Genomic DNA, 16,160 nt, shown 5'->3' with positions numbered 1-16,160 from the left:
AGCACAGAAACTGTGTATGCTGTTAGCACTAGCGGTACGCGTTTGAGTACCAACAAAAGGTGTCGGCAGCCCAAACCTCATGAAATGACTGGCTTCAAGACCAAAATTAGTAAGTCAACATAGGTCAAACTTACAAATTCTCTCGCAAAATAGATTGCTTTGGACTGTAGACCACTAACAGTGGTGGGAAATAGGGGGTTAGAAAATGTGCTACAGTTAGTGTATTTCAAGTAAAATTCAACAGCTTTATGACATTGAAAAGCAAGCAAAATTAGATGCATTACAGAAAGCGGACTTTGTGACTCTTACTGGGGATCATTGGACTTCCATGTCCGTTAGTAATTTTAATAACATCTAATTACAAAATGTTCAATGATCACACTGTTTTAGCCTAATGTACAAAATAATTTTGTCTAATTTTGGCCAGAGTTTAAAGGTGAGGCTGGTCAAATTACCTTTTATGTTTCTGCCTTATTTTTTTAAGAAGAAAAACTGCACTTGAAATTTTTGTTATTATTATTTAAAGACAATACCATTCTGAAAATGTACTTAAAGTACTTAAAATACCACTTTATTTTTAAGTCTACCCAATTTTAGCCAGGGATCATATTTTTGTTTCTGTTTTGAATTAAAATGCAGTGTAAATGCATTTTTTTTTTTTTCAGAAATTAAAAGAGCTTGAGTTTACAATATTCATGACATGTCTATTATTTGATTCTGTCGCCCACTAAAACCCTTTTAAATTAAAAATGAAAACATTTGTGATTTGGGGCAAATTTTCATGTGTGATTACATTCGATTAATGAAGATTAATTAATTACACCTGCTCTAATTAATTAGATTAATTTTTTTAATCGAGTCCCACCCTATATATATATATATATATATGTATGTATATATATATGTATATATATATATATATATGTATGTATATGTATATATATATATATATATGTATGTATATGTATATATATATATATATATATATATATATATATATATATATGTGTGTGTGTGTGTGTGTGTGTATATATATATATATATATATATATATGTATGTATATGTATATATATATGTATATGTATACACACACAGTACAGGCCAAAAGTTTGGGCACACCTCCTCATTCAATGTGTTTTCTTTATTTTCATGACCATTTACATTGGTAGATTCTCACTGAAGGCATCAAAACTATTACTGAACACGTGGAGTTATGTACTTAACAAAAAAAGGTGAAATAACTGAAAACATGTTTTATATTCTAGTTTCTTCAAAATAGCCACCCTTTGCTCTGATTACTGCTTTGCACACTCTTGGCATTCTCTCGTGAGCTTCAACAGGTAGTCACCTGAAATGGTTTTCACTTCACAGGTGTGCCTTATCAGGGTTATTTAGTGGAATTTGCTTTATCAATGGGGTTGGGACCAGCAGTTGTGTTGTGCAGAAGTCAGGTTAGTTGGACGATCATTTATTTTTCAACAGGACAATGACCCCAAACACACCTCCAGGCTGTGTAGGGGCTATTTGACCAAGAAGGAGAGTGATGGAGTGCTGTAAATGGTCATGAAAATAAAGAAACCACATTGAATGAGGAGGTGTGTCCAAACTTTTGGCCTGTACTGTACATGTGTAGATTATATGTAGATATGTATATGTATGTATGTACGTACTGCATGCATGCATACATACAGTGGTGTGAAAAACTATTTGTCCCCTTACTGATTTCTTATTCTTTTGCATGTTTGTCACACAAAATGTTTCTGATCATTAAACACATTTAACCATTAGTCAAATATAACACAAGTAAACACAAAATGTAGTTTTTAAATGATGGTTTTTATTATTTAGGGAGAAAAAAAATCCAAACCTACAAGACCCTGTGTGAAAAAGTAATTGCCCCTTGTTAAAAAATAACCTAACTGTGGTGTATCACACCCGAGTTCAATTTCCGTAGCCACCCCCAGGCCTGATTACTGCCACACCTGTTTCTATCAAGAAATCACTTCAATAGGAGCTGCCTGACACAGAGAAGTAGACCAAAAGCACCTCAAAAGCTAGACATCATGCCAAGATCCAAAGAAATTCAGGAACAAATGAGAACAGAAGTAATTGAGATCTATCAGTCTGGTAAAGGTTATAAAGCCATTTCTAAAGCTTTGGGACTCCAGCGAACCACAGTGAGAGCCATTATCCACAAATGGCAAAAACATGGAACAGGGGTGGCCGGCCGACCAAAATGACCCCAAGAGCGCAGAGACGACTCATCCGAGAGGTCACAAAAGACCCCAGGACAACGTCTAAAGAACTGCAGGCCTCACTTGCCTCAATTAAGGTCAGTGTTCACGACTCCACCATAAGAAAGAGACTGGGCAAAAACGGCCTGCATGGCAGATTTCCAAGACGCAAACCACTGTTAAGCAAAAGAACATTGGGGCTCGTCTCAATTTTGCTAAGAAACATCTCAATGATTGCCAAGACTTTTGGGAAAATACCTTGTGGACTGATGAGACAAAAGTTGAACTTTTTGGAAGGCAAATGTCCTGTTACATCTGGCGTATAAGGAACACAGCATTTCAGAAAAAGAACATCATACCAACAGTAAAATATGGTGGTGGTAGTGTGAGGGTCTGGTGTTGTTTTGCTGCTTCAGGACCTGGAAGGCTTGCTGTGGTAGATGGAACCATGAATTTTACTGTCTACCAAAAAATCCTGAAGGAGAATGTCCGGCCATCTGTTCGTCAACTCAAGCTGAAGCGATCTTGGGTGCTGCAACAGGACAATGACCCAAAACACACCAGCAAATCCACATCTGAATGGCTGAAGAAAAACAAAATGAAGACTTTGGAGTGGCCTAGTCAAAATCCTGAACTGAATCCAATTGAGATGCTATGGCATGACCTTAAAAAGGCGGTTCATGCTAGAAAACCCTCAAATAAAGCTGAATTACAACAATTCTGCAAAGATGAGTGGGCCAAAAGTCCTCCAGAGACTCATTGCAAGTTATTGCAAACGCTTGATTGCATTTATTGCTGCTAAGGGTGGCCCAACCAGTTATTAGGTTCAGGGGGCAATTACTTTTTCACACAGGGCCATGTAGGTTTGGATTTTTTTTTCTCCAAAAATAATAATAACCATCATTTTAAAAACTGCATTTTGTGTTTACTTGTGTTATATTTGACTAATGGTTAAATATGTTTGATGATCAGAAACATTTTGTGTGACAAACCTGCAAAAGAATAAGAAATCAGGAAGGTGGCAAATAGTTTTTCACACCACTGTATGTATGTATGTATGTATGTATGTGTATATATAAGTGTATGGTTATTTTTATATATTTTAAGCCCTTAAAAACTCTCCCACACTGTTTATAAATATTCTCCGCAAAGTTATACAGTAAACCCTTGTTTATTGCAGTTAATCCACTCCAGACAGATAAATGAATTTCCACGAAGTAGGATTCTTTATTTATAAATCTAATATTTTCACAGTTAGAGTATAGAAAACCTGTTTATGACCTTCTGAATACGTTTTTAACATTATTAGAGCCCTCTAGAAATGAAATAACACCCTTTAGTCAAAAGTTTAAACTGTGCTCCATGACAAGACAGAGATGACAGTTCTTTCTCACAATGAAAAGAATGCAAACATATCTTCCTCTTCAAATGACTGCACGCGTCAGGAGCAGAGAATGTCAGAGAGAGAGAGCGTGGGAGAAAAGTAAACAAGCAAAAATCAATGGGGCTGTTGGGCTTTTAAGTATGGGAAGCACCGTGATAAAGCTGCCGCAATGAAGGAATCAATGTGAAGGTTGACTTTCAACATTTTTTACAGGCACGTCCGTATTTATTCTAAGCAAACGGCCCCTCTGCTCACACCCCCTCCGTCAGGAGCAAAGAATGTCAGAGAGAGTGAGAGGCAGAGAAAAGCAAACAATCAAAAATCAATACGGGCTGTTAGAGCTTTGAATTGTGCGAAGCACCGTGCGGGAAGCATATCTTATATAATTGAGGAGTTTTATTTAATACGTAATACGTGCTCTGATTGGGTAGCTTCTCAGCCATCTGCCAATAGCGTCCCTTGTATGAAATCAACTGGGCAAACAAACTGAGGAAGCATGTGCCATGAATTAAAAGACCCATTGTCCGCAGAAATCCGCGAACCAGCGAAAAATCTGTGATATATATTTAGATACGCTTACATTTAAAATCCGCGATAGAGTGAAGCCGCGAAAGTCGAAGTTCGATATAGCGAGGGATCACTGGATATATATAGATATATATACAGTAGATATATATAGATATACACTCACCTAAAGGATTATTAGGAACACCTGTTCAATTTCTCATTAATGCAATTATCTAATCAGCCAATCACATGGCAGTTGCTTCAATGCATTTAGGGGTGTGGTCCTGGTCAAGACAATCTCCTGAACTCCAAACTGAATGTCAGAATGGGAAAGAAAGGTGATTTAAGCAATTTTGAGTGTGGCATGGTGGTTGGTGCCAGACGGGCCGGTCTGAGTATTTCACAATCTGCTCAGTTACTGGGATTTTCACGCACAACCATTTCTAAGGTTGACAAAGAATGGTGTGAAAAGGGAAAAACATCCAGTATGCGGCAGTCCTGTGGGCGAAAATGCCTTGTTAATGCTAGAGGTCAGAGGAGAATGGGCTGACTGATTCAAGCTGATAGAAGAGCAACTTTGACTGAAATAACCACTCGTTACAACCGAGGTATGCAGCAAAGCATTTGTGAAGCCACAACACGCACAACCTTGAGGCGGATGGGCTACAACAGCAGAAGACCCCACCGGGTACCACTCATCTCCACTACAAATAGGAAAAAGAGGCTACAATTTGCACAAGCTCACCAAAATTGGACAGTTGAAGACTGGAAAAATGTTGCTTGGTCTGATGAGTCTCAATTTTTGTTGAGACATTCAAATGGTAGAGTCAGAATTTGGCGTAAACAGAATGAGAACATGGATCCATCATGCCTTGTTACCACTGTGCAGGCTGGTGGTGGTGGTGTAATGGTGTGGGGATGTTTTCTTGGCACACTTTAGGCCCCTTAGTGCCAATTGGGCATCGTTTAAATGCCACGGGCTACCTGAGCATTGTTTCTGACCATGTCCATCCCTTCATGACCACCATGTACCCATCCTCTGATGGCTACTCCCAGCAGGATAATGCACCATGTCACAAAGCTCGAATCATTTCAAACTGGTTTCTTGAACATGACAGTGAGTTCACTGTACTAAAATGGCCCCCACAGTCACCAGATCTCAACCGAATAGAGCATCTTTGGGATGTGGTGGAACGGGAGCTTCGTGCCCTGGATGTGCATCCCACAAATCTCCATCAACTGCAAGATGCTATCCTATCAATATGGGCCAACATTTCTAAAGAATGCTTTCAGCACCTTGTTGAATCAATGCCACGTAGAATTAAGGCAGTTCTGAAGGCGAAAGGGGGTCAAAACACCGTATTAGTATGGTGTTCCTAATAATCCTTTAGGTGAGTGTATAGATAGATGTGCACTTAAAACAAAGCTTTTATACAATGTGTTCACTAATATTTTTTATTTCATGTCATCCTATAACAATTTACATCATTCATTTCTTGATCATTACACTTGTCTAACTATATTATTCAGATTCCATTTGGTAAATTAAAATGGTGCATCCATCCTTAACTGTACTCAAAATTGTGCATGTTGTAAACTGGTATTTATAGCTGTTTGGGCTGTCATTTATAATAGACTTCAAAATATTCTTTTATTGCTTCAGATTTCTAAATGCGTTTTCATGTTGTTTTTCGTTATTATAAATATAGTGTTTGTCAAGAGTATTTTGTGAATGGTGGAATGAAGAAAATGCAGGAGAAGGATGAAAAAAGTGCTCATCATGCTATTACTGTAACTACAAAACTGACTCACACTAGTGATTCACCAAGGTACGTTTTGTGAGGTTTTTATTTTAGAATTTTAATGTTCATAATAATGATAAAAATAAAAGTACTCAATATGTTACATTTTTTTTCAGTTTGGTAAAATACAGTTATGCTTAAGAGCCGCATATTTACTGTGATGCAAGATACAAAATGAAATTTCTATTGTCTTAAATTTTATTCAGGAGTGAAAATGTATATGTGGCATTATTTGTGATTGTGTTAATTTATACCTCTGATTTTTCAATTGTCTTTCTGCAAAATAAAAACTGAAGTTTTCCAAACCAAAAATATCTGCAATGTTTTTAATGAACACAAGCTAAAAACAATTTTGTTTGTATTTATCCATATGTGTTATATATATTTTCTGTGTGGTGGATCAGAGTGAAATCATATATAGCAAGAAGGATTAGATACTAAATGGGGTTTCCTATTCCTCTTTCTAAAGATATGTGCTTTGAGTGTCAAGTTCATTATGTACATACAATAACAAAAATTCTGCATTATGCTATGAGGTATGGGTAATGTAAAACCTTATGCAAAACTGTTTAATTTCATTTGCATTTTACATGATTTAAGTGTTTAGCACGCTGTCTTTTACAGTAAACAAATCAATGTGTTTCACGTGTTTGTCAAATGTTTTATGTTCACAAGAGCAGGCCATGTATCCCAGTATTTCACATAGATGTTTTAAAATGTTGTTAAGGTTTCTATTTAAACATTCTGACTGAATTCTGTTTCTATTATTGTTTTGGTTTTTTTTTCCCTATCTTCTGTATTAAATGTACTTCCCCTATTTTCAACCTGTGATCTTAAAGTATGTAATTCATTATTTAGTTGCAAAGATTTTACTGGATAACCTTTATCGTTGGCTTTATGAATGTTAAACTAGAACAGGTCCTCTTGCAAGCATTTTTCTTTCAAGACTAATATTTTATTTGCTGTTTTAACTGTTTCTATGTATTGCCTGAAATATTTTAATTAAATGTTTTTTTCAGTGGCCAGACTAAACTTTTAAGACCTTTAGTTAAGAACTCTCAATGTTCCACACTAGAATTGACACTCACTAAAAAGTTTCAAATTTAAAGACAAATACTTTATAGGAATCTTCAGCTTTTGTTGGTCCTGAATTTTATGTAATAGTAAACTGTGAATAAATCTGATTTTTGCATGATTAAAAACAGAAAAAAAAATATATAAGGTCTAAAATAAAATTAATTAAGCTTGAGTTTTTGCTTTCCTTATTTTATTTTTAAGAACAATGTTGTTGATTTCTGCATTTATTTCTTTGTGAGTAGATTATCTGTAGTGCTGTAGATTGTTTCTAAAACCAAACAGTCAGAAACACTTTCACATTTTTGTATATTAAAACTCCAAGTTTAAGTGACTTCTCATTTACTATTTTATGCACTTCCCAACTTAATTCAAACAACCCTTCACTGTATATTTTTCGTTCTCACAAATATTTGAGCAAGAATATAGTGTTATTAATAAAACTATATTGTGATTTTTTTTTTCCCCTGTGCTTACGGTGCAAGCTCTTTATTCATAAAGATGTTACTTAAGGGGAATTTAATTATGAAGATCAAGCATCAGTTTTCCCATCAAGGAACAAATGATTAATTATAAAACATATTACAGTACTTGTTTATTGAAGTTCATCCATTATAAAACAATCATCTTGTTAAAAAAATTGGGTTAATATCAAATAAGTAATTTAAATGACAAATGAACAACACTTCTTCCCCAAAACATTTGGCATGTTAATTGTCAAATGTTAATTTCACAGATTATTTTGGTTCTGTACTGTGAACAGAAACGAAAAAACACCAGGTAAGCTAATTAAATTCAGTTGAAAATTAAAAATGATTCTATTTCTGCATGTTGGGTGGTAATGTAAGGAAGAAATATTAAGTGGAGAAGCCGTTTTAGGTGGAGTTATGACAACCCAAGTCCCTTATATTCTGTGTTATTTTACATAGCCTACAGAGCAAGACACATGCTGAGTGACAGTTTAGTCAAAAGAGCACGAGGTTCATTGTACATTGTGCACATTACACTCAATCTAAACTGAACTGGTTACATTGTATTATGTTTTTAACAAGCAAAATACCTGCGCTTCACAGCGGCGAAGTACTGCCTTCAAATTTTTATTAAGAAAAAAATTAAACCTTTTTAAACTGAGGGAAAATATACCAATAATTATTTGTTAAGGATCTCTTTGTATACCACATTGTGAGTTCGGCCCTCTGGATGTAATATGACCAAGCTGTGCGCTGAGCTAACTCTTGAGCATGCAACGTACAGTTGGCCATGTGAACAGTAATCTTGTTTCAAATCTCACAGCTTGGATTGCTGCTGTTATAATCGGTTTGAGTTTCATGGATTGTTTCCATTACAACAGTATTTGTAGGACTTGTGTTGAAGAGACATTCGGCATCTGTCAAGCGTTGTAAGTATACAACCGGTTTCATCAATAACTTCACATCCAGCTTTTGAGAGTTTAAACATTCATAAACATCAAAGTGTCCGCTACTGAAATTGTCACCTGTGAATCTAAGATGTTTAAGAGGCATTGGCGGTTGTCGAAAGGTGTAAAATATTTGGCCATTTCGGTACACTTGAAAGTGACAACCGAACAATTCAGCGGCAGCCATCAACTCGCATGCAGATCCATAGGTGAAGGGCTTAAGCATTTCACTCTTATAGTGCTCCTGTGTAGTATAATTATCTCCTGTACTGTCATCAGTCCACACCTTGAACCTGTCCCAGTCATTCAATACATAAGATACAATGTTCCTCCGGATATTAAGAGTGAGCCTGATATGGCCATGCAATATGTAACAAAGAGAATTGAAAAGGTAGGTGCCATCTCCAGGCATGGAAACCACTCGGTAAGTGACAGTTCTTTGATCGATAGTTATCACCTCGATAGACATGTTAATGGGGGTACGGTTGATATGATAAAGGAAATGTGTACCTGAAAAATGTAAAGTAAGTCTAAAATACCTACACAATAACTATAATCGTAATATAATCAATAAAACGGCGGAGAAGCCATGGATTAAATAAAAAGGCTGTAGTTATCAGCAGGGAGACGTGAATCCCGTGACGAAGAAAGCATTGGAATGTAGATACTGGAGCGATGGACGGCTTTATATAGGCAGGCAGCCAACATCGTGGGAGGCGTTAGGATGGGGGACCCAACGCCGCCTCACACGGTGACTGAGCTGCAGGCTATGAACATATATATGTATGTAAGTAGGATTCAGTTAGCGTTGGGAACCCGCGTGCCAAATTTCTTGAAGATGGGGCCATGAATAAGTAAGTTCAACATGGCGGACGTTGTTGACCTTTATGACTGTTATGCGTAGAATTTCGAAATGAAACCTGCTTAACTTTTGTAAGTAAGCTGTAATGAATGAGCCTGCCAAATTTCAGCCTTCTACCTACATGGGAAGTTGGAGAATTAGTGACGTTGGAAAGTTCAATATGGCGGCCGACAGTGGCGTCATACCACCGAAATAAGTACGTACATCGGTTTTGGTTAGCGCAGGGAAGCCGCCTACCAAATTTCGTGAAGATGGGCCATGAATCAAAAAGTTCAACATGGCGGACGTTGTTAACCGTTATCGACCGTTATGTGTAGAATTTCTAAATAAAACTTAAATTTTGTAAGTAAGCTGTAAGGAATAAGCCTGCCAAATTTCAGCCTTCTACCTACACGGGAAGTTGGAGAATTAGTGATGAGTGAGTGAGTGAGTCAGTGAGGGCTTTGCCTTTTATTAGTATAGATAAAAGCCTTAGATTTTTGTACTTTTGTTGCCAGCGGTTTAGACATTAATGGCTGTGTGTTATTTTGAGGGGACAGCAAATTTACACTGTTATACAAGCTGTACACTGACTACATTGTATCAAAGTGTCATATCTTCAGTGTTGTTCCATGAAAAGACCTAATAAAATATTCACAAAAATGTGAGGGGTGTACTCACTTTTGTTAGATACTATATATTATATTGAAGAGTGAGGTTTTAGTGTGATACCCTTAGACATCGGCACATGCTGATATACATTTATTGGTTCGAGCTGTTGGAGGAGGGGGTTGTTGGCACCCTTGAAGTTCAGAACACAAGGTACAGTGATCCCTCGCTATATCGCGCTTTGACTTTTGCGGCTTCACTCCATCGCGGATTTTAAATGTAAGCATATCTAAATATATATCATGGATTTTTCGCTGGTTCGCGGATTTCTCCGGACAATGGGTCTTTTAATTTAAAGTACATGCTTCCTCCGTTTGTTTGCCCAGTTGATTTCATACAAGGGACGCTATTGGCGGATGGCTTAGAAGCTACCCAATCAGAGCATGTATTACATATTAACTAAAACTCCTCAATGATATACGATGTGCTTCCCCGAGCGGATTGTTTGCTTTTCTCGGTCTTTCTCTGACATTCTCTGCGCCTGACGGAGGGGGTGTGAGCAGAAGGGCTGTTTGCCTAGAAGATATGGACGCTCCTCTAAGAAATGCCGCTTTAGCTTTATCTCGGTGGCCCAAAAGCACGTATTGATTTTTTGATTGTTTGCTTTAATCTCATGCGCTCTCTCTCTGACGTTCTCTGCTCCTGACGGAGGGGGTGTGAGCAGAGGGGCTGTTTGCACAGAGGCTGTTTGCTTAGAAGATACGGAGGCTACTCTAAAAAATGCTGAAAGACTACCTTCACATTGCTCCCTTCTTTGCGGCTGCTTTATCACGGTGCTCATACTTAAAAGCCCAACAGCACGTTTTTTGATTGTTTGTTTTTCTGTCACACTCTCTCTATCTCTCTGACATTCTCTGCTCCGGACGGCGCTCGTTTGAAGAGAAGATACGTTTGCATTCTTTTAATTGTGAGAAAGAACTGTCATCTCTGTCTTGTAATGGAGCATAGTTTAAACGTTTGACTAAAGGGTCAATCGAGGAGGGATTACTGTATACAGCCATTTACAGCGGGTGCTCCACCACTAAATCGGAAAAATGCAGGCACTGGTGTGTACCACCCTACTTCAAGCCTTGATTACATACTTGATCAATATTCTCTCTTACTGAAGCACTCCTGCATTATCTGTGCAGAGGCAGCAGGCTGTAACTTTACAAAGTAAGAAAAAAGCTTGCTCAAAGAATATTGGCAATCATTATTTTTATATTTATAGTTATTTTTATCTAGTAGTCCGCAGAACCAAGACACACATTGACTTCAGGGCATCAATATTCTGTGTCAATGACGTTGCTTGACGATGATTTTCTGAGGTAAATCCAAGCCCCTGGAGCTAAAAAATATGCTGTGCAGGCAAACAAACATGGCAAAGTGAGGCTCAAAGCCATGCTACTTTTAAGATGGCCAACTTTCACAACAATGGTTTGCTTTTTTCTTTTTCTTCTCTTCCATCCATCCATTATCCAACCCTCTATATTCTCTTTCTTACAGTGACATTGATATGCTGTTTTGCAATATCTGTGTAATTTCAAATGGACTAATTTTCAATAACATTTTTGGCTAGAAAATGGACGTACTAGGTACGCATAAAGGCTTTTCATCATATTGGGACTCTAATAACCCCCTTTAGCTCCATTATGAAGTTCAACAGCGGGCTTCTTAGATATACGTAGATTAAAAAACAAAAAAAAAAAAACCTGTCTGTCTGTCTGTCACTATATATGTATATATGGCTTCTGCATGTGAGTTGATGGCTGCCGCTGAATTGTTTGGTTGTCGCTTTCAAGTGTACTGAAATGGCCAAATATTTTACACCTTTGGAGAACCGTCAATGCCTCTTAAACATCTTAGATTCACAGGTGGCAATTTGAGTAGTGGACACTTTGATGTTTATGAATGTTTAAACTCTCAAAAGCTGGATGCAAAGTTATCGATGAGGCCGGTTGTATGCTTACAACGCTTGACAGTTGCCGAATGTCACTTTAACACAAGTCCTGCAATTACTAACGTAATTGAAACAAACTATGAAACCGATTATGACAGCAGCAATCCAAGCTGTGAGATAACAGTAAAAAGGAGGCGTGTCCGACATCGTGGTACATTTGATGCAGCTAGATGGAGACATGTTCGTGATGCTACCGCCAAATACTTGCAGAAAAATCCACAAGTTAATAGACACGCTGTCGCTAAATACTGCAGAAAAATCCACAAGTTAATACCAGTAATGCCTGTTAAACATCTTGGATTGGGTAGTGAACACTTCGATGAATGAAACCTGTTATCTTTACAACGGTTGACAAACACGGAATGTAACTTGAACACAACACGTCCTCCAAATACGAACCTGATTGAAAGAAATAATGATAATCAAATCCTTAATTGCAGCAACACTTATAACAGTGACAAAACAATTCCATAGACAATTATGTTACATTATTTTTAAAATGATTCCTTTTCTTTTTCATAACTTCTTTAACACACTACTTCACCGCTGCGAAGCGCGGGTGTTTTGCTAGTAAAAGATATTTAGTAAACATTATTCACAACCACCCCCACCTTATGTGCTGCATTGTTTTAAATGCCAACATGGGAATTACAGTTCCCATCAGCAAGTGTGCTGCTTCAGACAGTTTCATAAGCGCTCACAGGTTAATAAGAGCAGCAAAGGTAGCAACTGCTGCTTTTTTTTTCGTTTTTCTTCTTTTTTTCCACCACCACTTGGGGGTAAGAATCTCAATGTATTACTGGATTACAGCGTTTATCTTTCTGTACTTTATTTTTTTTTTTATCTCCTCATGGATTGTGCTTAGATGTTACTGTTTTCCATTGTTTATTTTAATCTAGACCCTTTTCTGAGAAACCTATTGCCAAAATCAGTACAGTGGTGCCTCATACTTTGAACGATTATACCTCAGAGTTCAAATGCTAAATTCGAGAGAAATATGATCTGGAGTTCGAATGATGCGTTTAAGTTTGAACTGCCCGCTATGGAAAAAAAGTAGCAACAGTGCAAACGTCATCTATTGTGTACAGTCTTAGTGTTAGCACACCAGATGCTGTTGACATACAGGCATAACTCGATAGCTGTATGTGGAATGAGTGATTGAAGCCAGGTCTTTGTAATTAGCAGAATGCAATTGTCTTTAACAATCTTATTTGCTGCAACCTGTAGCTTCAGTTCGCCCATCTTATTTGCGGGGGTTCTCATCAAGTGCAAACGCGAATAGTGGCAGTTTCTTTGCAGCCTTTGTTGATTTTTGTGAAGTGTTCAATTCAGTTGACTAAGCAGCCCTGTGAGATATCCAGAGACTTCACGGGACCCCTCAAAGTTGCTGGATATCATGGCTGACCTGTACACTGGTACTGTGAGTGCTATGCAGAGTGGTGTCGGAACCTCTGTGTTTTTCCCAGTTGATACTGGGGTTTGTCGGGGGTGTGTTCTTCATCCTACTCTGTTCTATCACTTTGTGGTAACTCTGTGGTAACTCATCAATATTCATGAGCGAGATGCTGCATTCAGCCAAAAACACAATAGCAAAGGAAAAGCTGTAAAGCCAGTTTTAAAGCACAAACAAACAAACAAACTGAACTGTTGCTCAAATCGAGCAACAGTGATTATGATATGAATTGGCCATAAGATGTTGACACAGATAGTGAAACTGATACATATGACTCTTTGTGACCAAACCACTGTGATATGCCTGGTGAGTTAGGTCATGTGACGATTCACCATGGTCTAACAGTAGCTGCATGGCAGAAAGGCAAAATGATTGCGGTGAAGTGCAAGGACAAGGAAAACGTTAGCCCACTAAGCATTTTTCACAACACAGCAACTTTGTTCATGTCAAGGGAAATGTGGAAGTCACTAAGCCTTGCGCTGTGGTAACCTACAATAGAACAAGGGGCAAATCGATTGTTCAGTTTAGGCACTGATATTATACCATCTCATGTGCTAGCAACAGAAAAAAATACAAGTGCACAAAGAACCAACTTCCTGATTACAACATCAGGCTGTGTGTTGTGACTATTTCAAAACGATGGTTTTGTATTAAATTTGCATCAGTACAGAATTGGACACTAAGTATTCCCTGCCTACTGTATTCTTGTTACTCTTTTGGTATTTATGTTTCTGTTACATGTAATAACATTTTTCTTGTCAAAAAAAAAAAAAATTTGGCATGGTTTTCAGGGGGAAAGATAATGCTAAGGAGCGTATTTTTATTAAACCCATGATAAACGTGCTGCTGATGAGTGCTTCAGACTGAGAATGCCAGCATTACACTTGTAAATATGTATTATGACATAATTTATTTATAAATTAATAAATTTGATAAATTGTTTTAAGTAGGACTAGGTAAACCCAGTTGGGTGACCCGTAAACAACATAAAAGGAGGAAAAATAATCGATTGGTATATATTTGAAGAAAAATATCACTACAAACCATGAGGAGTAAGTAACTTATGCAACTTTTTTTTTAGTGTTATTGTGATCAGATTTCAAAATATTCATTAATTACTGCCATCACATGAGTAAGCTATTCTTTAAATAGAGCTAATTCATGGTTCTGTACTTCTGCATTCCATTATAATGTTTCTTGGAGCTACAACCTTTCAGTGTAGCAATGAGCAAAAGTTAGGAACTAGCCCTACATACGTATGCAAAGCAAATTTAAATATTCTAATTATCCAAATGCATGTCTCCTGTATGTTTTAAGCTAAGAAAGATATTTTTTATTTGTAAACAACTATAATTTCTATCAACAATATTTTAACGCTTTGCCATAATTTAGGATGAAAGATGTATTTTTTAATCATTTATTACAATTAGTCTAAATTGGCACATATAGTCTATTAGTAGTAGCTGTATTGCTATAAAAAGCTTTGTCATGCACAAGGGTACTTGCCTGTTCTTAATCCTCTTTCTTTTCCTTATGATTTGTTCCCCTGTGAATGGGCTGAAAGGAGAAGTAATTATCCTGTTTTTGTGCCTGATTGATAATGGGACTGTAAGTACTTCAGTAGGATCTTTTGGCTCATATTTCATTAGTGTAGACACCTATGGTAATAAAGCATGAAATATATTACAACCCTGAAAAAAAGAAGTTCTCTGTTGCTTTCATTTAGATAATTTAAAATATGCATTTATTATTCTTTATGGAATAAAAATATGTGAGCTTAAAAATATTCAAACTGATTTTTTTTTTCTTGTTCTATGTTTAGATTTTGCATACTGTAACTTTTTTTTATTTAATTATGTTAGCCATGTGAACATAGGAAGTCTGGAAAGTCAGGTGAACTTGTGCCTTCCATTACCTGTATTTTAATTTCTTGAAAATACTGATTCATGTATATTATAAACATCTATCTTTAAGTTATCCTTCTAAAGCATGACTATAATCATCACTGGACTATACTGTATCTGGCTGCCCTGCCAAATTTTATAAGAAGTTCTCCACTCAGCTAGCTCCCCTCCTATTAGCAATATTCAGAGAAGCTAGAGACAATAAAATTCTACCTCAAACTTTTCGTCAAGCATTAATCACCATCTTTCCTAAACAAAATAAGGACGTATTACAATGTGCATCATACAGACCAATTTCACTTCTAAATAATGATGTTAAGATACTCTCCAAAGTCCTAGCTAGAAGGATGGAGAAAGTGCTGCCTTCGGTAATATCACAAGATCAAAATGGATTTATTAAAGGCCGACATTTAGTGTCCAATCTTCGACGCCTGTTTAATGTAATATACTCACTCACAAAGTCAAACATCCCAGAGATTTTATTATCCTTGGATGCAGAAAAAGCATTTGATATGATTGAATGGAACTACCTTTTCACTACATTGGAGAAATTTGGGTTTGACCCGAACATTTGTGCATGGATCAAACTACTGTATACCAATCTTGAAGCTTCAGTTTGTATTAACAACATCAATTCAGACTACTTTAAACTAGAATGTGGTACCAGACAAGGATGCCCCTTGTCACCACTACTTTTTACAGTTGCCATTGAGCCACTGGCAGTTCACTGTCGAAATGCTTATGAGATAAAGGGGATTATCAGAGAAGGACTTGGAACAGAAAATTTCTCTATATGCAGATGATATGGTACTGTATATATCAGACCCAAAAAATACTGTGCCTGCAGTCCTAACAGCACTTACAGAGTTTCAAAAGATTTCTGGTCTCAGAATTAATTTGACTAAAAGTGTGCTCTTTCCAGTGAATTGTCAACC

General features: G+C 36.9%; 1 protein-coding gene across 1 annotated transcript in view; it reads left to right on the top strand.

Annotated features, from left to right (window-relative positions):
- Window positions 1–16,160, top strand: part of bmt2 (base methyltransferase of 25S rRNA 2 homolog) — a 69,127-nt gene that overhangs the window by 32,819 nt on the left and 20,148 nt on the right. Inside the window, exon 3 of the mRNA XM_039760955.1 lies at window positions 5,836–5,955. Within this exon, the coding sequence (XP_039616889.1) occupies window positions 5,836–5,955 (120 nt within the window). The remainder of the gene's footprint in view (window positions 1–5,835; window positions 5,956–16,160) is intronic.

This window comes from Polypterus senegalus, chromosome 8 (genome assembly GCF_016835505.1).
Source record: "Polypterus senegalus isolate Bchr_013 chromosome 8, ASM1683550v1, whole genome shotgun sequence".
NCBI lineage: Eukaryota > Metazoa > Chordata > Cladistia > Polypteriformes > Polypteridae > Polypterus > Polypterus senegalus.
This window is presented reverse-complemented; position numbering and strand designations above follow the sequence as displayed.